The sequence below is a fragment of the Odocoileus virginianus genome, chromosome 28, assembly GCF_023699985.2.
Source record: "Odocoileus virginianus isolate 20LAN1187 ecotype Illinois chromosome 28, Ovbor_1.2, whole genome shotgun sequence".
Taxonomy (NCBI): Eukaryota; Metazoa; Chordata; class Mammalia; order Artiodactyla; family Cervidae; genus Odocoileus; species Odocoileus virginianus.
The window spans coordinates 5811084-5834322 of record NC_069701.1 but is presented as its reverse complement, the minus strand read 5'-3'; the positions used below and the strand labels follow the sequence as shown (position 1 = coordinate 5834322).

General features: G+C 44.2%; 1 protein-coding gene across 4 annotated transcripts in view; it reads right to left on the bottom strand.

Moving 5' to 3' along the window:
* GRM5 (glutamate metabotropic receptor 5) overlaps positions 1–23239 on the bottom strand; it is a 596160-nt gene that overhangs the window by 50077 nt on the left and 522844 nt on the right. For all 4 annotated transcript variants that reach the window (XM_070457147.1, XM_070457146.1, XM_070457149.1 and 1 more), the window contains exon 8: positions 19245–20184. In XM_070457147.1, the coding sequence (XP_070313248.1) occupies positions 19245–20184 (940 nt within the window). The remainder of the gene's footprint in view (positions 1–19244; positions 20185–23239) is intronic.

Below are 23239 nucleotides of genomic sequence, written 5' to 3'. Positions count from 1 at the left end.
AGACGTGTCTGCGGTCACTCTGGACTCGGGTCCCCCCTCATTTCCCTCAGATGCCCCCACATTGTCACCGTGTGTCTGTCTGGGTCGGAGCACACTGTCCGTGGTGCCAGGCTCTCCCCAGTGAGTCAAGTGCACCCTGCTCCCCTCAGCTGATGCCCAGAACTCTGCTGGGATCTGGAGTACCATGGACAGGACATAACCTTGGGAGAGGCTGAGATGGAACGGGTAGCACAGTGGGGCCCATGGATACAGAGCAGCAAAGTCGGGGCTCAGTAGGGCTTGATTTCCATTTATTTCCTCTTGGGACCACAATGACAGTTTACCCAGTTTCTGCTAGGGGTGATGAGAAACCTGGGGACTGAATAATTCAACCTAGGGATGAATAACAAGATGGTCTTGTCTGAGTGATCTCTAGTTGCATGTGTGTGTCTCACACTGAACCAGAATAAAACCTTGGAGAATGTCATGGAACCGTACAGGATTTCTGTGTAAAGAAGATGAAAACCTCTTCTCTGTCTGCTTGAATCAAGGTATCTTTTCAGGAGTGTTGGTGCTCCAGATATTACAGAAGGTGTGTGTTTCCTACTGCTTCTATAATGAATGACCACAAACTTAATGACTTAAATTTATTATCTTCCAGTTCTATAGATCAGGAGTCCAATAGGGCTTCCATTAAGTTAAAATCATGGTGTTAAGAGGGCCTCATTCCTCCTGAACCTCTAGAGGATGATCCATTTCCTTGCCTTTCCAGCTTCTAGAGGCTGCCTTCTCCTCTAGACCCTTCCTCCATCTTCTAGGTCAGAATCTTCAGTTCTCTCCGACTCTGATATCCCTGCCTTCCTCTTGTAAGCGTGCGTACTCGGTCATGTCTGACTCTTTACGACCCCGTGGACTGTAGCCCGCCAGGCTGCTCTGTCCATGGGATTCTCCAGGCAAGAATACTGGAGTGGGTTGCCGTGCCCTCCTCCAGGGGATCTTCCCAACCCAGGGATCGAACCAGTGTCTCTTGTGTCTCCTGCATTGGCAGGCAGATTCTTTACCACCAGTTCCAATAAGGACCCTAGTGATTACACTGGGCCCACTTGGATAATCCAGGATAATCTCTTCTCAGGATCCTGAACATAGCCACATCCTCAAAGTCCCTTTGCTATGGGAGGCAGCATACTCACGGGTTCCAGGGTGCGGGGCGTTGCCACATTTGGGAATCATTATTCTGCCCATCACAGTGGGCATTCACGCTGATACTGCTCTACTCTGTATTTCATTGTTCTACCCGTGCCGTCTGAGCCTGGAGAAAGTATCTTTGCTTGTCGGCTTTTACTCCTGTTGCTCTGGCAGTATTATGTGGTGACCGCATACTGGGATTCTGGCCAGTGTGTGCCCCACGGCCTTTTCACATTCCCGCTAGCTAGCCATAGCCCCCAGCCGGCACTGAGGCGCTGCATATCTAGACCTGCGTGTAGAGGAGCGGCTCCTGATCTTGGACCTGCACCGGGGGGCACGTGGGCAGGCCCCACCGTCAAAAGTGGGCAGAGGAGGAAGAACACGTTCGGGTCATTTCTGAGGCTGCTGTGGCCTTTACTAGGCGAGCAGAGAGTATGCTGCAGAAGCCAGCCAACAGCCAGCCTCTCGTAACAGCAGACAACGCCCTAGAGTTTAACGAGTCCGCAGAGCAAAAGCCCTCACGGGGGGCAGACAGGAAGGGGGGACAGTTACCCACTTGATATATCCTCTTCAGGACTTATCAGTGATGCTCTTGCAGAAAAAACATGGTGTTTAGATTCAGAGGACCCTGTTTGAATACCATCCGTTTCCCTTAGCAGCTGTGCCATCTTGGACAAAACAACCTCTTTACACTTGAGTTCTCTCACTTTTAAAACAAAGAATAATAATAATAATAATACTATATACTTCATGTGGTTGCTGTGAACTTGGCATATGGAAGTTGGTGCTTCTCAAAGCATGAGGCCTGTGTCGGCAGCATGTTAATCGATATCGACCACTATTATCTCTTAATGGTGGTTGGGACTTGCCTAACAGACGTCGATCGTCCCTTCCCTTATCTTCCCTGGGAGCTTTGTTGGGTTTACCACACTTTGTTTTCAGTTATTGTCTGTTTTTTGGAAGAGGAAGGTCAGTGCCCCATCTGTTTGTCTCCCAACTCGTGGTCTCTCTTTTTCTGTCCAGTTTAAACAGCCATGTGAATAACAGATCAGAGAAAACAGAGTGATTAGTTTGCATTTGGGGCTCCCCATTTTAACTCAGCAGAGAGAGTTCTCTGGCAGCTCCCACCACCTGGGGTATCCGTTGTGTGCCCATCAGGGACGTGGTAACTCTTTCCTACTACTGCTTTTTCTTTTTTGGTTAAACATAAGTGAATAATGTGAGCATGTACTTGCCTCACCAAACAGAGCTTCATATTACGTTGTGTATAAAATTCACCACAGGGGTTCGTCTTTTCGTTTCTATACATTAGGTGAAGTGGAACTGCATGTTCTAGGCCAAGTTAAAAGTCCATTTTTTGTTTTTTTTTTTCATGAAGAAGTATAAATGCATTACCAAAACCACAAAGAGAATGACAAAAATGGCTAATTTCCTACAAGTCACCTTGAAACTCTGAGGAAGACCTGACTGCTAAAAAAGTAGTTTAATGGAAATTTCTTAATGCACCATTTAAGAATATGATGGAAGTGTAGGGGGGGGGGGTCGGGCAGGAGCCCCCAGGATATAGCAGTGATTGTCCAGTAATTCAGGCCAGATTTGGGCCTCCTAGGTGGTGCTAGTGGTGAAGAACCAGCCTGCCAGTGCAGGGGACCTAAGAGACTTGGGTTCAGTCCAGGGATTGGGAAGATCCCCTGGAGAAGGAAATGGCAACCCACTTCAGTATTCTTGCCTGGAGAATTCCATGGACAGAGGAGCCTGGTGGGCTACAGTCCACGGAGTCGCAAAGAGTCGGACACAACTGAGCGACTGAGCACACACTTACAGGCCAGATTTACATGGTCAAATATTTCTATTTCAGTCACCTTCCCAAAGAGTGATGTTATGGAGCCTCCTCATATTATGTCCCCAGAGCTGTGTATGGGGTCGACAGGAGCTGAGAGGGCCCCATGATGAGGGGTCACATCTCATGAACCTGGACACGCTCCGTGTCATGCTCTCAATGACCCTGTGAGCTTAATGCAGAGAGTGGTGTGTGTTATTGTCTTCACTGGCCAGAGGCTCCGGCTAAGACCCCAGCTCGGACACGGCAGAGCCGCCAGGACTGGAATCCACGTCCTTGCCGACCAGACTCACTTCCCCACCCCTACTGCTTCTGCCGAGTCGGAACGTAAGTGGCACCAAAGGCTACCTCGTTGCATGACGTCACCTCAACTGATCTGTCTCTGTATCAAAACAGGTCACCTTTGGGGTCATTTTCCTGGGTGTAAAATCAGAGTCAAAATATGAATATTGTATGTTACAGAATTGTTCACGGTGCCCTTATTTATGAACAACAACAATAACATGGGCTACATGGTTGAGAAAATGAATGTTTAATTCATATTAGAATGAAAAAAAAATCTATGGACTTGGGTTTGAATCCAAAACTTACTACTTATTAAATATGCACTAAATTAAAGTAACTTCATCTGTATACATCTCAGTTTACAATGTTTTCTTACCCGTGGATGGGGATAATGCTTTCTATTATATAATATTGTGTGAAGACCCAATGAGACAATGTATGTCGAAGTACCTGGCACAGTGTCTGTAGCAAAGTAGTTGCACAGTATGTGCTGGCCCACGTTTCACAGCCTCCGAGTCCCTGCACTCACCGCTCAGCTCAAACCTCTGGGCTCTCAATCATACTCTCGCTCAGAACAGCGTACCCCTTGGTTTTCACCTGACTTGTGTCATCTTCCATCTGTCGGGATTCAACCCAGGTATCACCATCCTAGGAAGCCTCCCCGAGACCTTCAGGTCAGGCAAAGTGCCCTGAGTGGCCTCCGCTTCTGTGTGCATTCTTTCCTTCATTCCTTCATGAAAGTGAAAGTGAAGTAGTGTCTGACTCTTGCAACCCCATGGAGTGTAGCCCACCGGGCTCCTCTGTCCAAGGGGTTTCCCAGGCAAGAATACTGGAGTGGGTAGCCACTTCCTTCTCCAGGGGATCTTCCCAACCCAGAGATCGAACCCAGTTTCCTGCACTGCAGACAGAGGCTTTACCATCTGAGTCAGCAGGGAGGCCCCTTATTCATATACTATAAAAATTAATGATTTGTGTATGGGTTGGTCTTCCCCACTACTCTGTGAGCTGCTCCTAAGGTCAGAGTTTGTGTCTTATTTATCTTTATACTCCTAGTTAGAACTCAGCAATGTGCCTGGTATTAAGGGATTACTTTAAAAACACTGGTTGAAGTTAAACTAAACTGGACCAAGCTAGGAAACATCAGGATTCCTTGCCTGTTTCATGAGATTTTATATGAGATTGCATGTGTGCATGCTCAGTCGTGGCTGACTCTTTGCAACCCCAGGGCCTGTAGCCCTCCAGGCTCCTCTGTCCACGGGATTTCCCAGGCAAGAATTCTGGAGTGGGTTGCTATCCCCTTCTCCAGGGGATCTTCCCGACCCAGGGATTGAACCCACATCTCCTGCGTTTCCTGCATTGGGAGGTGGATGCTTTACACTGAGCCACCCAGGAAGCCCTTATATGAGATTAGACAGAGCAAAAGGAGGGTGGGGGGGAGAAAGGAGGAGAGGAAGGAGAACTATTATTATACATGAAAGTAGTATAAATCCTTGTAATTCCTAGTTATAATAAAATGATATTATTAATAAGCATAATAAGTAGTAAAAATGGGTCAGCCAGATTTTTTTTTCCCTCAAAAGCAGAATCTATGCAGATATTTCAATATCACCACTCATCGAGAAGATTTCAGGCAGCCCTTAAAGTTCAGATTTTATCTCACAGGCCTCTGTGTACATTATTCATATGCAGCATAAAAGTAAATCATGTCAGGCTCAGCTGAAGGTATGACCATACCCAGAAAATACAGTGCAGAAAAGAACCAGGGAGCAGTTCTCAGGGAAGCTCCTTGGAGGAGAGTCCTTCTCCACGCCCATGTGGTCTTGTTTTTCCTAAGTTCAGGCCACAGTGTATAAGAACTGGAATGGGGAATATCCGTTTAGTAGTTAACATGCATAGACTCTGAAACTAGCCTGCTTTTCTCCTAATCCTGCCTTTTCTATTTAGTCTGTGTGGATATGAGCAGATAAATTCACCTCTACTTGCCTCAGTTTCCTTATTGGTAAGGATGAAAAGAGTTACTACTTGTAAGAGGCTTAGAGCAATACCTGGCCCATAGCAAGTGCTCAGTAAATGCAATTATCCACTATCTTTAGTCCTTCTTTTTTCATTGTCAAATGCCAGTGTATCTCAGACATCATTTTTTGTTATCTGTCCATCCATCCAGCCATTCATTCATTGATTTAACAAGTATGTTTGTGCACTGACTATGTGTCTGGTATTGTGTTGGGTGCCAACTACACAGAAAATGAGTAAGACATGGCTCATGTGCTTATTAGTAAATTCATGATATTGTGTGTACATGTGCACACATGCATGTGGGTAAGGGGGTCACAGTTAGCAGGTAATAATAACAAAGATGATAAATTCTGTGTAGGGAGAAGCTCATTTGGATTGTGAAGAGAGAGACCTAATGCCCCTGTAATGTCCCAGATGGTCAGGGCAGAATTTCCAGTAGAAATGATATTAAAAATGGGTCTGACATTTCTCCAAGGAAGACATACAGATGGCTAACAAACACATGAAAAGATGCTCAACATCACTCATTATCAGAGAAATGCAAATCAAAACCACAATGAGGTACCATTATACGCCAGTCAGGATGGCTGCTATCCAAAAGTCTACAAGCAATAAATGCTGGAGAGGGTGTGGAGAAAAGGGAACCCTCTTACACTGTTGGTGGGAATGCAAATTAGTACAGCCACTATGGAGAACAGTGTGGAGGTTTCTTAAAAAGCTGGAAATAGAACTGCCATATGACCCAGCAATCCCACTTCTGGGCATACACACCAAGGAAACCAGATCTGAAAGAGACACGTGCACCCCAATGTTCATCGCAGCACTGTTTATAATAGCCAGGACATGGAAGCAACCCAGATGCCCATCAGCAGATGAATGGATGAGGAAGCTGTGGTACATATACACCATGGAATATTACTCAGCCATTAAAAAGAATTCATTTGAATCAGTTCTAATGAGATGGATGAAACTGGAGCCCATTATACAGAGCGAAGTAAGCCAGAAAGATAAAGACCATTACAGTATACTAACACATATATATGGACTTTAGAAAAATGGTAACGATAACCCTATATGCAAAACAGAAAAAGAGACTCAGATGTATAGAACAGACTTGTGGACTCTGGGAGAAGGCGAGGGTGGGATGTTTCAAGAGAACAGCATTGAAACATGTATATTATCTTGGGTGAAACAGATAACCAGCCCAGGTTGGGTACATGAGACAAGTGCTCGGGCCTGGTGCACTGGGAAGACCCAGAGGGATCGGGTGGAGAGGGAGGTGGGAGGGGGGACTGGGATGGGGAATACATGTAAATCCATGGCTAATTCATTTCAATGTATGACAAAAACTACTGTAATGATGTAAAGTAATTAGCCTCCAACTAATAAAAATAAAGGGAAAAAAAAAAAAAAGAAAGATAATTTAGAAAAAAAAGAAAAAAGCTTATGGTTACCAAAGGAAAAAAGGGGGAGGGATAAATTAGGAGTTTGGAATTAATAGATACATACTACTATATATAAAATACAGATATAGCACAGGGAACTATATTTGATAACTTGTAACAACCTACAGTGGAAATGAATCTGAGAAAGAATATATATATCTGATTCCTGTTGCTATACACCTGAAACTAACACATAATAAATCAACTGTATTTCAATTAAAAAAAATAGTAAAAATATAAAAATAAAGTTGTTGTTGCTTTTTTAAAAAAAAAAAAAACGGGTCTGAGTTGGCCAAGTGAGAGCTGAAGGTGAGTGGGGCCAGGTATACTTAATACCACTGGAGCCACCTGGATAGAGGCCTCAAAGCTGGAAACTTGTGGGCAGGTCAGTATGGAAAGTCAAGCAGGGAGGGATGAGATGCAAGGCCGGCCAGGGAAGGGGTTGTCATGTTAGCAGGGGCCTTCCCTGCCAGGAAGAGAGAGCCCTTCTCTCTCCTACCTTAGCCAGTAAAGAAGTCCTGAGGACATCTAAGTAGAGATCGAAATGTTTAAATAATTTTTATCAGTTGAATTGGTTCCTTTGGAAAGCTTTGCTGATTCTTAACATGTACAGTTTACTGCTTCTACCTTTGGGCCCCTCTCTTCCCCTGTAGACTCTTAATAAGTATCCTGTATCCCTTTACTGAACTTCAGTCTATTCAGTTCAGTCGCTCAGTCGTGTCCGACTCTTTGTGACCCTATGGATGGCAGCACACCAGGCCTCCCTGTCCATCACCAGCTCCCAGAGTTTACTCAAACTCATGTCCATCGAGTCGGTGATGCCATCCAACCATCTCATCCTCTCTCGTCCCCTTCTCTGAGCCTTCAGTATTTCCCAGGATCAGGGTCTTTTCCAATGAGTCGGCTGTTTGCATGAGGTAGCCAAAGTATTAGAGTTTCAGCTTCAGCATCAGTCCTTCCAATGAATATTCAGGAAGTATTGATTTCCTTTAGGATTTGACCGGTTTGATCTCCTTGAAGTCAAAGGGATTTCTAGAAGTCTTCTCTAACACTGCAGATTCGAAATCATCAATTCTTCAGCACTCAGTTTTCTTTATAGTTCAACTCTCACATCCATACATGACTACTGGAAAAACCATAGCTTTGACTAGACAGGCCTTTGTCAGCAAAGTGATCTCTGGTTTTTAATATGCTGTCTAGGTTTGTCATAGCTTTTCTTTTAATTTCATAGCTGCCAGTCATCATCCACAGTGATTTTGAAGCCAAAGAAAATAAAATCTGCCATTGTTACCCTTTTTTCCCCTTCTGTTTTCATGAAGTGATGGGGCAGGATGTCATGGTCTTAGTTTGTTGAATGTTGAGTTTTAAGCCAGTTTTTTCACTCTCCTCACCCTCATCAAGAGTCTCTGTTTCTCTTCATTTTTTTGCCATTAGGGTAGTATCATCTGCATTTCTGAGGTTATTGATATTTCTCCCAGCAGTCTTGATTCCAGCTTGGGATTCATCTAGCCTGGCATTTTGCATGATGTACTCTGCATAGAAGTTAAATAAGCATGGTGACAATATATAGCCTTGGCATACTCCTTTCCCAATTTTGAACCTGTCTGTTGTTCCATGTCTGGTTCTAACTGTTGCTTCTTGACCTACAAACAGGTTTCTCAGGAGGCAGTTAAGGTGGTCTGGTATTCCCATCTCTTGAAGAATTTTCCACAGTTTGCTGTGATCCACAGAATCAAAGGCTTTAATGTAGTCAGTGAAGCAGATGTAGATATTATTCTGGAATTCCCTTGCTTTTTATATGATCCAGGGGATGTTGGTAATTTGATCTCTTGTTTCTCTGCCTTTTCTAAAGTCCAGCTCATACATCTGAAAGTTCTTGGTTCACACACAATTGAAGCGTAGCTTGAAGGGTTTTGAGCATTACCTTGCTAGCATGTGAAATGAGTGCAATTCTCTGGTAGCGAGAACATTCTTTGGCATTGCCCTTATTTGTAATTGGAATGAAAAACTGACCTTTTCCAGTCTAGTGGCCACTGCTGAGTTTTCCATATTTGAGGGCATATTGAGTGCAACATTTTAACAGCATCTTTTTTTTTTTTTTTTTTTTTTTAGGATTTAAAATAGCTCAGCTGGAATTCCATCACTTCCACTAGCTTTGCTTTTAATAATGCTTCCTAAGCCCCACTTCACTTCACACTCCAGGATGTTGACTCTAGGTGAGTGACTACACCATTGTGGTTATCCATGTCATTAAGAACTTTTTTTTAAAAAACAGTTCTGTGTATTCTTGCCACCTCTTCTTAATCTCTTCTTCCATTAGGTCCTTGCTTTCTGTCCTTCATTGTCCCCATCTTTGCATGAAATATTTCCTTTGTATCTCTAGTCTTTCCCATTTTATTGTTTTCCTCTATTGCATCATTCCTTTAAGAAGGCTTTCTTATCTCTCCTTGCTATTCTTTGGAACTCTACATTCAGTTGGATATATCTTTCCCTTTCTTCTTTGCCTTTTGCATCTCTTCTTTTCTCAGCTATTTGTAAGGTCTCCTCTGACAACCATTTTGCCTTCTTGCATTTCTTTTTCTTTTAAATGATTCTGGTCACCACCTTCTGTACAATGTTATGAACCTCCACCCATAGTTCTTCAGGCAATTTGTCTATCAGATCTAACCCCTTGAAACTATTTGTTACTTCAACTGTACAATCATAGTAGATTTTATTTATATGATACAGGAATGCCTTAGTAGTTTTCCCTATTTTCTTCAATTTAAGTCTGAATTTTGCAATATGGAGCTCATGATCTGAGCAACAGTAAGCTCCTAGTCTTGTTTTTGCTGACTGTATAGAGCTTCTCAATCTTCGGCTGCAAAGAGTATAATCAGTCTGATCTCGGTGTTGACTGTCTCATGATGTCCATGTGTAGAGCTGTCTCTTGGGTTGTTGGAAGAGGGTATTTGCTAGGACCAGAGTATTCTCTTGCCTTTGTCTGCTTCATTTTGTGCTCCAAGGCAAAACTTGCCGGCTACTCCAGTTTCTCTTGACTTCTTACTTTCACATTCCAGTCCCCTAAGATGGAAAGGATGTCTTTTTTGGTGTCAGTTCTAGAAGGTCTTGTAGGTCTTCAGAGAACTGTTCAACTTCAGCTTCTTCAGTATTAGTGGTTGGGGCATAGACTTGGATTACTGTGATGTTGAATAATTTGCCTTAGAAATGCACCAACTTGATCTGTCATTTTTGAGATTGCCCCCAAGTACTGCATTTCAGACTCTTCTGTTGACTATGAGGGCTACTCCATTTCTTCTAAGGGATTCTTGCCCACAGTAGTAGATATAATGGCCATCTGAGTTACATTCACCCAGGGCTCTCAGGTGACGCTAGTGGTAAAGAATCTCCCTGCCAATGCAGGAGACATAACAGATTCGGGTTTGACCCCTGAGTTGGGAAGATCCCCAGGAGGAGGAAATGGCAACTCACTCTAGTATCTTTGCCTGGGAAATACCATGAACAGAGAAGCCTGGTGGTCTACAGCCCATGGGATCACGAAGAGTCCAACTGAGCAACTTAGTATACATGCATGTACCTCTTAAAAATATATATGTGTATGCATGTGTATGTTCCTTTTCAGATTCTTTTCTGTTGTAGGTTATTACAAAACAGTGAGTAGAGTTCCCTGTGCTATACAGAAGCTACTTGTTGCTTATCTGTTTTATATAGTGTGTATATGTTAATCCGGATACTTTTAATATCTCATGAGCTAGGTTGTGAGACTGTTGTGTACATACACAAAACAACCCTCATATCCCCAGGACCTAGCACAGTGCCTGGCAATCCTCAGTTCTCAGTAATTGCTTGTGAATAAATAATAAATGAAGAAGGCGTGAGGAATGCATGCTAAATGTTCTGAGTCCAGATGAGGGAAACTCTATGAGGTAGTTTAATCTCACAGGGTTTCATTGCGGAACCTGGGCCTTGGAAGATAAAAAAGATCTGGAGAGAGAGAAGGAAGAGGCAGACAATTCTAGAGAGGGAGAATCAGCATGCAAATCACTTCATCAAGATGAATCACCACTTAATGAAATCTAAGCAATTGGAAATCTTCAAAGCTTTGATAGTTGGATATATTGGAATTCACACAAGAGAGCCAATTTTCTGGGCAGATTGTAATTCGGGCGATGAATGTGAAAGGGCTTAGCCGGTTGCTTTGGAAAATAGCCTAAAGTGGGCCTTCACGACAATGTTAATTAGACCAAAGTTAATTAGTTAATTAAAACAGAAGTGGCAAATGATAGTTTCTAAAATTAAGGTGGAGACAATGCTAATGTCTCTGCCACCTGACCAGAATCCCTGGGGAGGGTTTTACCTTCAGAGAAAATGTATCATTTAGGGATGTAGGCCTCTGTCATTCACTTAGCCAGGAAAGGCCCACTGCTTCTCACAGCCTCAGCCCTATGACCCTGGCATTTCTGACTGTTGAAGGGCCAGAACTTTAGACTCATCAAATTCAATGCTTTATTTAGGTCAGAACTGGCTTTGTGTTCATTTGTCAATTTGCAGCTGAAGTGAAGGCCCTAAACAGAAGCATGGCATTATCTTCCTGACAGTGATTTGACGCTCACCATGTCGTGCTGGAAAATTAGGGTCTAGAACCAAAATGTTAATCACAGGGACCTCTATACATTGATGGCACAAATAATACATTTCTATATATAGAAAAAATCTGTAGTGACTCACTCTCTTTTAAATAAAAATCTCCCCTTGCTATTTCAGTGAACTGAATGACTGACTCCAGGCACTTCTGTTTTTTGTGCTCTAGGATGAGCCTATTTAACTTCTCAGGAAACTTCTCGATCTGTTAGAATTAGGCTCTCTTCTTCCCTTCAGTGCTCAGAGAACAAAAGTGATTCTCTCCATGATCAGAGGTGGAATTGGATCTTTCTAGCTCCTTCTCACTGAAGATAGGAACTATTCTTCAGGCCCCCGAACCATTTCTTCTTTTTTGGCTATGGTGATGGTTTCCAAAGAGGATCCTGCTTGTAGTATCAACTCTCCAGAACGTTAAGAGAGTTACTTGAAAAAGTAGTGTTATGCTCAGTAAGCTTGGGAAGAAATGGAAAAGAATTAACAAATGAATGACTGGTGTAAACACTGCAAGGCTTCTCGGTGTTTATCTCCAGTAATAGAGTTTTTTCAAGCTTGTTTGACCAAATAACTTTTGTTCAAGGAATGGTTTGTGACACTAGCTTACCAAAGAATATATTCTGGGAAATTCTCTGCTCTGAAGCCAAAAAGCTAAGGCCTGAGTTATAAGCTGCTCCATAACTTACTAGTCATGAGACTATGGGCAACTGTTCTACCCACTCTGGACCTCAAACCCTTCATTTGAAAAATGAGAATAATTATTGCTTCTACTTTAAATATTTTGTGTTGTTGCTCAATCACTCAGTTGTGTCTGACTCTTCGTGACCCCATAGATTGCATCACGCCAGGCTTCCCCACCCTTCACTGTCTCCTGGAGTTTGCTGAAACTCATGTCCATTGGGTCAATGATGCCATCCAACCATCTCATCCTCTTCTCCTTTGCCCCCTTCTCCTCCTGCCCTCAAATCTTTCCCAGCATCAGGGTCTTTTCCGGTGAGTCAGCTCTTTGCATTAGGTGGCCAAAGTATTATGTGAACGCTAGACAGTTCTATTAGTATTACTGTGTGTGTGTGTGTGTGTGTGTGCACGCACACGCTCAGTCATGTCTGAATTTTGTGACCCCATGGATGTAGTCAGCCAGGCTCCTCTGTCAATGGGATTTCCCTAGCAAAAATACTGGAGTGGGTTGCCATTTTCTTCTGCAGGGGGGAATCTCCCTCACCCAGGGATTGAACCTGCATCTCCTGCATTAGCAGGTTGATTCTTTACTACTAAGCCACCTGGGAAGCCCATGAGTATTACTACTACTGCTAAGTTACTAAGTGCTGCCACTATCCATGGTAGACACTACTCTGTATCCAACAAGCACCTAACACCTCCTCATTCCCTTTCAGTTTTCATAATAGAAGATGTGAAAACGAAATGAAATGCATGCTTTCTTACACTCTTTTGCAGCTGCTGCTGCTAAGTCGCTTCAGTTGTGTCTGACTCTGTGCGACCCCATAGACGGCAGCCCACCAGGCTCCTCCGTCCCTGGGATTCTCCAGGCAAGAACACTGGAGTGGGTTGCCATTTTCCTTCTCCAATACATGAAAGTGAAAAGTGAAAGTGAAGTCACTCAGTCGTGTCTGACTCTTAGCGACCCCATGGACTGCAGCCTACCAGGCTCCTCCATCCATGGGATTTTCCAGGCAAGAGTACTGGAGTGGGGTGCCATTGCCTTCTCTGCTCTTGCAGCTCGGGGTAGCTATTATATGAGATCGTCTAGGCCAATAAGACCTAAAGGCAATTCTTAGGGGACTCTGAGAAGAATACTGCCTTCCCTCATAAGGGGGTGCCATGCATGGAGTTCTTGCACGTACATCAGTAAGAGGCCTTAAGAAGTTGGCTCCAGCATAGGTGAATGCTGGAGGAATGCCAGGAATAGTCTAGCTGCATACTTTTTGTAACACGTGGAAATGAAAAGCAAACAAGCCATATAAGTCTCTGAAAAGCAAGTTTACTTACAGGTGAACACTCTTCTAAAAGATTTATCTACCATCTATTGAGTGCTTTCCTTTTGTTCCTAGGAAGCATTTAATACGTATGAATTCGGCCACTCCTCACAACACTGTAATACCATCTCACAGGTGAGGAAGCAGACTCAAGTACCTTGTTCAAATTCACACAGACGCTGGACTAACCTTTGGAAATGTAGTCACTATAACCTCAAAAGTTATTAATGTTTTCTCACTTTTAAGTTGAGCTTCCCTGGTAGGTCAGACGGTAAAGCGTCTGCCTGCAGTGCGGGAGACCCGGGTTTGATCCCTGGGTTGGGAAGATCCCCTAGAGAAGGAAATGGCAACCCAGTCCAGTACTCTTGCCTGGAAAATTAAGCAGTTAGTGTCCTCTTTTAAAACAGAGCCCTTAAAAAAAATTAAAAAAAAAAAAAATAAAACGGAGCCCTTACCGTCTGCCATTAGATGTGGAGGAGACATGTATAAGCCTTTTCAGAGACAGGGCCCGCACCCAGTTCAGATTTACAACAACCAGTGCGAGTTTACGGCAGCCAGTGTGGGTTTACGGCAGCCAGTGCGAGTTTACGGCAGCCAGTGCAAGTTTACGGCAGCCTGCCTCTCCACACACCGGATGGAGGGGAGCAGAGCCAGGCAGGCCTATCATGGCAGCTTCTCCCCAGGCACTGACATCCACAGACTTAGGTTACACTGTTAAACTCACTCTAGATCCCTGTAGTGGGCTCATTGGCATATTACAGGATGCAAACCTGAGAAGCACAACTAATGAAGGTAATTCAGACTAAAATGTGAAAATATTTGGAGCACCCAAGTCCACTTGTTAGCCTATAATTAAGCCCCAGTGTGACAGGTAAGGTGATAAACACTGGCCTCTAGAAAACTATAAAAGGAGATAGAAATCCATACATAAGCAGTTATGTCTACAGTGTTCTGAACTATTGATTTTGGACCACAGAGAAGGAATACTTAGTTCGAGGGCTCATAGGAGGTACAGAGGAATTTTTGTTGTTGTTTAGTTGCTAAGTTGTGTCCAACTCTTTGTGACCCCATGGACTGTAGCCCACCAGGCTCCTCTGTCCATGGGATTTCCCAGGCAAGAATACTGGAGTGGGTAGCCATTCCCTTCTCCAGGGGATCTTCCCAACCCAGGGATGGAACCCTTGTCCCTGCATTAGTAGGTGGATGCTTTACCACTGAGCCACCAGGGAAGCCTTATAAGAAGAATTTTAATTTGGTTCTAATTTATTTCTTAGAATTATAGCTTCAAAATGGGGAGCTGCTGTGGAATATATGTGATGCAAGGGTATGCCAGCCTTCTCTGACCTTTCTTCTTCTTTATGTCAAAAGCAGGTTCCAGCCTGAATATCTTGGTTAGTGACAGAAAGAAGTTTCTGTATAATCAGAGTGTAGCCTATCTCAGCTATAATCACATAGACAGACCAGCATTTGCCAAGACTGCATACAGAAAAGTCAACACTAGCCAAAGTTCCCTCTGTAACTTCTTTGATATACTAATACCCAGACGTACTGACTGCAAAATCTAATCATTAATAACTATATGACTCCATAGGGGAAACAAGTTAAAATACTGCCCCAAATCTTGAGAACTCCTATTTTGTATGGACTTCTCAGGTGGCGCCATGGTAAAGAACCTGCCTGCCAGTGCAGGAGAAGAAAGAGACGGGAGTTTGATCCTTGGGTGGGGAAGATCCCCTCGAGGAGGGCATGGCAGCCCACTCCAGTATTCTTGTGTGCAAAATCCCATGGACAGAGGAGCCGGGCGGGCTACAACCCATGGGGTCGCAAGAGTCAGATACGACTGAAGCAATTTAGCATGCATGCATGTATTAGCATTATCAGTAAATTTTGTTGCTTATTTGCCATTAGAAATGAGATAGTTGAAAACAGTAATCTAATGTTACTAGAGGAATGTTAGAAATATAGCAAAACATGATATCTGTGGATGGGATTAATGATCCCAGTCTTGAGCAGAAACTGATGACCCTAGAAGTGAGCGCAGAGGTTATTTGTAATACAGATCACTGCAGGCTTGAGCTTATGAAAGTTAGATCCACTAGGGCGCAGTAGTGTGCACACTTGAAGACAAGCCAAAAATAGCTACCACGTTACTGCCTTCTCCAATCCATTCATTCAACAGACATACCAAGGAATGATTACTGAGTGTCTTCTATGTGTCAAGCACCCTTCTCAGTACTTCTAGGCACTGGAGGCACAGTGATGAACAAGGTAGACAAGGCCTCCACTCCCAAGCTTACCCTGCAAAGGTTGTGCTCTTTAGTCGGGCATGCAGCCGGACAAGGTGAAAACAGAGATACTCGAGCAGGCCCAGGCTATATAATCAATATATCTATAGGTCTTTCCTGCCTTTTATGATGCTCTCTTTGTTATTAAGATCGTCCTTATTGCATACCCGACACAGACACTTTCAGGTGTGGAAAAAGATGGACAGTTGTTAAGTTAGTATACGCCAGCAAAGTAATGTTCAAAATTCTCCAAACCAGTCTTCAACAGTACATGAACCAAGAACTTCCAGATGTTCAAGCTGGATTTAGAAAAGGAACCAGAGAACAAACTGCCAACATCCGTTGGATTCATAGAAAAAGCAAGTGAGTTCCAAAAAAACATCTACTTCTGCTTTACTGATTATGCCAAAGCCTTTGACTGTGTGGATCACAACAGACTGTGGAAAATGCTCCAAGAGATGGGAATACCAGACCACGTGACCTGCCTCCTGAGAAATCTGTATGCAGGTCAAGAAGTAACAGTTATACATGGATCAACAGACTGGTTCCAAATTGGGAAAGGAGTACGTCAAGGCTGTATTTTGTCATGCTGCTTATTTAACTTATATGCAAAATACATCCTGCGAAATGCTGGGCTGGATGAAGCACAAGCTGGAATAGAGATTGCTGGGAGAAATATCAATAACCTCAGATACATATATGACAGCACCCTTATGGCAGAAAACAAAGAAGAACTCAAGAGCCTCTGGATGAAAGTGAAAGAGGAGAGTGAAAAAGCTAGCTTAAAACTCAACATTCAGAAAACTAAGATCATTGCATCTGGTCCCATCACTTCATGGCAAATAGATGGGGAAACAATTGAAACAGTGAGGGACTTTATTTTTGGGCGCTCCAAAATCACTGCAGATGGTGATTGCACCCATGAAATTAAAAAACGGTTGCTCCTTGGAAGAAAAGCTATAACCAACCTAGACAGCATTTTAAAAAGCAGAGACATTACTTTGCCAACAAAGGTCTGTCTAGTCAAAGCTATGGTTTTTCTAGTAGTCATGTATGGATGTGAGAGTTGGGCCATAAAGAAAGCTGAGCACCAAAGAATTGATGCTTTTGAACTGTGGTGTTGGAGAAGACTCTTGAGAGTCCCTTGGACTGCAAGGAGATCCAACCAGTTCATCCTATAGGAGATCAGTCCTTTAGGAAGTCATTGGAAGGACTGATGCTGAAGCTGAAACTCTAATACTTTGGCTACCTGAGGGGAAGAACTGACTCATTGGAAAAGACCCTGATGCTGGAAAAGATTGAAGGTGGGAGGAGAAGGCGACAACAGAGGATGAGATGGTTGGATGACATCACCAACTTGATGGACATGAGTTTGAGTAAGGTCTGGGAGTTGGTGATGGACAGGGAAGCCTGGCGTGCTGCAGTCCATTGGGGTCACAAAGAGACACGACTGAGCGACTGAATTGAATAATAATAGCAAACACTTCAGTAGTACTTGCTATTGTCATTTAGTCACTAAGTCGTGTCCGACTCTTTGTGACTTCATGGACTGTAGCACAGCAGGCTCCTCTGTCCCTGGTACTTACTGTGTGGCCAGCACTTATGTATATTCACTCATTTAGTCTTACAACCACGATATGTCATATGTGTCTCATTCATCAGAGGCCGAAGTCAAGGCACCGCGAGCTCACGTGACTCACCTGCGGGTGGTCACATGGCTGGTCAGCGATGCCACTGCCCTTCAGTTCCGTGCTGCCCAACGCTACCCCTGGTAGCATGTCCACTGCCTGCCTGGCCTTTGCACACGCTATTTCTTTCACTCTTGACAATCCTGTGAGGTCAGTGATAGGATCTCAATATGGCAGAGCAAGAAACTAAGGCTCAGAGAGAAGAAATGGCAGTGCCAGTGTTCAAACTCAGGACAAGCTGGCTTCAAGGTCAGTGCTCTTCACCATTGCCGCACCCTCTCTCTAAGGAGCCTGCCCTGGTGAGTTTGGGGGTCCTTAGGTACAGACTCACAGCTGTCCCTCCAGCAACCCGTTTCTTTCATCTATCAGCATGCCCTGGGAGATTATATTTGAAGAGAGAGTTTAAAGAAAGGCTGATAAAATGAAACCTTGGAAAAATAAATTTTCTTAGACAAAATAAAAGGCTTATCATGCAGAGCTGCAGAACAGGAATGTTTGAGAGGAATCAGGAAGGTAGACGGAATGTATGCCTGCAGTTAGATATATGGAAGGTCTTCTGTGTTTAGACCATGGCATTTCCAGGATTTATTGAAGTAGAAGAGGTTATTTTTTACCAAGGCTTACAAGTTAGTTGAATACCTTTCATGGTATACATGGAAAGAGATGAGAGGCATACAGGAATCATAAGAGAACTGAAAGAGGCAAGGAGGCAAGCTAACAATGCAAATGAGTTGGGCCGTGTGGATAAACTCCAAGCATTTTGTGAAATCTGTTTTAGTCCTCAGCAGACACAGTACCTTTACCATCACCCGTCATTCAGGCTTTGATGAATTAGGGCTGACTGGAAAGTAGGACTTTTCATGCTGGCTAAATGATGGGGTAAGAGAATTGTTCAAGGATTCATGTTTAGCTATTTATCTTCCGTTTGAAAAGTATTTCTCTCCCACTTGTCTATCTAGATTTTTGGAAAATTCTCAAATCTCTGTAAGAGTTAGCAGATGATTTTCTGACTGGTTCTTTTGAGATGTTAAATGTTATTCCCAGTAACCGTCTATGTAGCCTTTTTGACACCTCTAAAATAGTTCTCAAGCCACTAAGATGATCTCATTGCCTTTTGAAGTGCTTTAGTCCCTCATATTGGGGGGATGGGGTGGGCAGCCTTGGCTGTTGGCTTCAGATTCGTTTCTAATGGCAGTTGGCCGATAACTGTTACGTGGGACACTGACCTTGGCAGGTGGGGTGGGACAGCAGGGAGCGTGGGGAACTGGCTGCTTGTTAAGGCTGATTATATGCAAAGCTACTCTGTTCTTCTGCCCCTTTCAGCTCCTTAGACATGTCCCAGGAGTTCAAGTTTCCCCTTAAGAATAAAAAGATGAGTTCTACATTCTGGCATCTCACGGGACAGGCAGTGAAGGGTTCATCTGGGCTCAAGAAAGAGTGAGACCCATTTAAGTGCAGACGTGTAAAGCTCTTGGTGTTCTGCTCTCTACACACTCTTTTCTGCTCCATTCCAGTGAATCAGAATTTGGTCCACAGTGGATCTCTGTCCCTCTCAGGACCCAGACACCTTGCCTTGCCTTACTGACTTAGCTGTGCCCTCCCAGTCCTTCTGACCTCACTTCCCTTTGCCCTAAGTCTTTGCTTTTTTTTCTTTATCTCAACTTTTAAGATTCTAGGCTTAGGCTAAGTCACCAGGCCCCATATCCATTTATAGGTCCGTATCCAATTCCTTCCAGGAAAACCATTCAAGGCAGATGTCCAAAACCCTTAACCAGCACCCCGCCTCCCCTAGTTTTAGTTCCTCAGCTATTTCCCATGTAAAAGCCCCAGGAAGCAAAGGCCACTGCTTCGGCCACAGGGGCCAGGCTCCCCCCACCCCCCACGGGTTTTACCTTAGGGTTTCCCCAGAGGAGCCCCTCCTCTTCCACAGGTTGACCAGGCTGCTGGACCTGCTGGCGGCCGAAGAGGACTTGCCGTCGCCCACGTGCATGCGCACCACAGTGGACGTGGTGAAGGCGCTGCGCACGTTCCTCTCGGGCTTGGCCAGGATGATGTAGACCTTGGGCACGAACATGCAGCCAAGTGCCACCGTGGCGCTGAGGCTGACGGAGAAGCACATGGTGATGATCTTGTAGTTGCTGCCGAAGTAGATGGGCACAAAGGCCAGCCAAATGATGCAGGTGGTGTACATCGTGAAGGCGATGTACTTGGCCTCGTTGAAGTTCGCCGGGACGTTTCTGGTCTTGAAGGCGTAGAAGGTGCAGCTCAGAATCAGCAGTCCGTTGTATCCGAGAGGGGTGACGACCCCCAGGTTGGTGGTGTTACAGATCAGGTAGACCTCTCGGATGCTCGGGTAGTCGTGCATTATATCCGGAGGCTCCATGATAAATAGGGCGACGATGATGCCCAGCTGAATGCATATGAGGATGAACGCAATCACCAGCTGGGCACAGGCACTCATGAATCGGGGCTTTTTGGTGCAGATCTTCTTCTTGCTGCCTGCCAGGATCCTCGCAATCCGATTGGTCTTGGTGACCAGAGCTGAGTAGCTCATGGCTGGGGAGAGACCAATACCTATTCTTTGCAGGTAGCAGTAAATCTGTTTGGGCTTCGCAATGAGGCAGAAGGTACACAAGTAGCCCAGGCAGATGCCAGCGAGGATGATATAGCAGAGTTCCCTGCTGGAGGACTTGACTACCGGCGTATCTCGGTAGATGATGAAGATCGCGGTGACAAACAGGGTGGCCAGCAGGCCCAGGCAGGCAAACACCACGGCTGCGATGGGCTCGGGGTCACCCCAGCGGAGATACTGCACTGGGATCAAGTCACAACCTGCAGAGACACAGACACACATTGAAGAAGAGGGAAGAAATGTGGATGTGGGTCACTCTGCCTAAGGTACAAGCAGGTGCTTGTGGCTCTTTCGGCTGGTCTCCAGTCGACCCTTTTAACTTCAGTATCCCATACTGCTCCTTTCCTCAGATAGTTAGTCATCAAATATTTATCTTTGGATTACGAAATGCATACTCTGTGACAGGAGCTGTTCTGGGTTCTGAAAACAAAATGACAATGTATTCCCTACACTTAAACAAACATGGTGGGGAAGGGGGGCACTTTTAAAGACTCACAGGTGGGATAAGGGCTATGTTGACACACAGCAAGGCTCTTGACTCCACCTGTGGGTAGTAAAGCCTCCTTCAACAGGAATGAGCGAATGCAAGCTTTGCGGTTTGGCTTCCTTTGTGGATTTGGTTGGTTTGGCAAACACAAATCAACTGTATGGAAAGAGCTTGGGATCACGGGAGGAGGTCACACACAGTAATGTGATGAGTGGCCTAAGATAAGCCTGGGACGTAGGCAGGAGGGGATCTTGGAGGGCAAAGAGTCTTAGATCGATGGGAAGTCATTGGAGGGATCTGTGCAGAGTAGAGGAATGAGGTGGTCAGATTTCTGTGTGTGTGTTTTAAACATTCTTTGGATTGCTGTGTGGACTTTGGATGAGATAAAGGTGTAGAGGGATTTGAGTTATTTGAAATGACACAGACTGTTTACATGGATGAGAGGGTATGTGAAAGGTAAAGGCATTGAGGATGACCAACATTGGAACCATTTATGCTGTCTTTGACTCTGCTGCAAAAAAGCACAACAATTTGGCAACATTTGGGTTATGTGCCTTCTTTTAAAATGTCTTTACGACCGTAATTCTCAAACTTGACTACACACTGTAATCACTTAGGTATTTTTTAAGAATACTGTGGCTTAGGTTTCACTGCCAGAGTTTCTGCTGTCACTGGCCTGGGCATCAAGATTTTTAAAAGGCACTCCAAGGGCTTCTAAGTGTGCAGCCAGAGTTGAGAACCATTGCTCTAGAAGAATCATTCCTGTCAATTAGATTTTTAAAACAGAACTGAGATATATTTATTGAGTGAGTAGGAGAGGAGTTGGTTTTCCCTGGTGGCTCAGTGGTAAAGAATCTGTCTTCAGTTCAGGAGACAGGGTTTGATCCCTGGTTTGGGAAGATCCCCTGGAGGAGAGCATGGCAACCCCCTCCAGTATTCTTGCATGGAGAGTCCCGTGGACAGAGGAGTATGCACGGCTACAGTCCATGGGGTTGCAGAGAGCTGGAGATGATTGAAGTGGCTAAGCAGCAGCAAGAGAGGAGTTAAATAATCTGGAGCGTTAGACAGTTCAGCAATGTAGCGGAGATTACTGCTGCTGCTAAATCACTTCAGTCATGTCCATGCGACCCCACAGACGGCAGCCCACCAGGCTCCTCTGTCCCGGGGATTCTCCAGGCATGAACACTGGAGTGGGCTGCCATTTCCTTCTCCAGCAGAGATTACTAACTGCCTGCAGATATCCATTCTCCCCTTCTTCCTCAGCAACTATCTCCAGTTTCATTTGAGGGGGTAAAGGATGCAACTAAAATGCCACATTTACCAGCAGCCTTTGCAGTCAGATGTGCCATATGACTAAGTTTTAGCCAGAAAAATATAAGTAGAGAACTCCTTAAAGGAAAGTGATTCATATTGGAAGTACCTTTTTGTGCCCTTCCCTGCTTTCTCCTTCTGTTGACTGGACTATACATGTGATGGCTAGAGCTCCAGCAGTTATCTTAGACTCTGAGGTAACATTAAAGTCAGAAAACATGTTTTGGGATTTGGAAGAGAAAAATACAGGGAGTCTGAGTCCCTGTTAACCATGAGACCACTGGCTAGCTCTGGACGATGTATGTCATATTTATCTTATGTAAATTACTTTTATTTCCCTGATATATGCAGCCAATGGAGAAGGACATGGCAACCTATACCAGTATTCTTGCCTGGGAAATCCCATGGCCAGACGAGCCTGGCGGGCTACAGTCCATGGGGTCATAAAAGAGTCAGACACGACTGAGTGACTAGACAACAGCAACAATGCAGCCAGACCAAATCCTAACTGATATAAGTGTAACTTCCTATATTTTGTAGTCAAGGGTGTTGTATTAAGTGACTTTGAATGTCAATGGTTAATGGGAGCTAAGGGAGGCAGCAATAATAGTATGTAATGATGGCTATAGGGGAGCAGAATTTGCTACCCCGAAAATATGTCTCTTTGACATGTTAATTACTTTAAGCTGGTTATTTTCTAAGAAACAGCAGACAAAGGAAAAACTCTGAAAACCAAATAGGAGGAGATGCCTTTTTGTCAGAAATGTTTGCATTCATAACGGAAAGCTCTCTTTGTAAGGGGATCTCCCTCACTCTATAGGAGAGGAGGATGAACAAATTGCTAGTAATTCTGATTGGTGGAGAAGGCAAAGACTTAAATATGCATAATGACATTTGTTCCCCTTATTACTGTGCTTTTTCTCTGCTAGCTGACTGTTGCCACCCATAACATCTTCTTTTGTCTTTAGCTGAGGATGGTATTTAAGGTAAGGGCTTTGGCCATTTTGGTGAGTTCCTCATTTTTCCTCAGTCTCTCCCCTGTCTACAGGTTATTAAGCTCTTCGATTTCTCTTCTTAATGTCTCGTGTCAATTTAATTCCTAGACCAGCCAGAAGAACGTAGAAGGGCAGAGGAAAATTTCTTTCTCCCTGATAGTGACAAAGAAGTGTGTGGTTCTTTCAAAATATGTTAAAGGGCAGCTCTGTTGTAAAAAGGAATGGAAACATTCTTTTTCCTTTCCCTTATTTCTGACTTGCCAGTCTCTTTCTTCAAGATCTTAGGTTTCAAATGGTATTATTAGTTTATAATAAGATCCATTATGGGCTTAATAAGATTTGTGAGTTAGCTTAGGATCCCCGGAACACTTTACAAAGTAGTTTCTGTGGGTAAATATATGCTTATTTAAAACACCTGTGCTTTTAACTTTAAAAAGTGTGTATGTGGATAGCCCAGAGCAA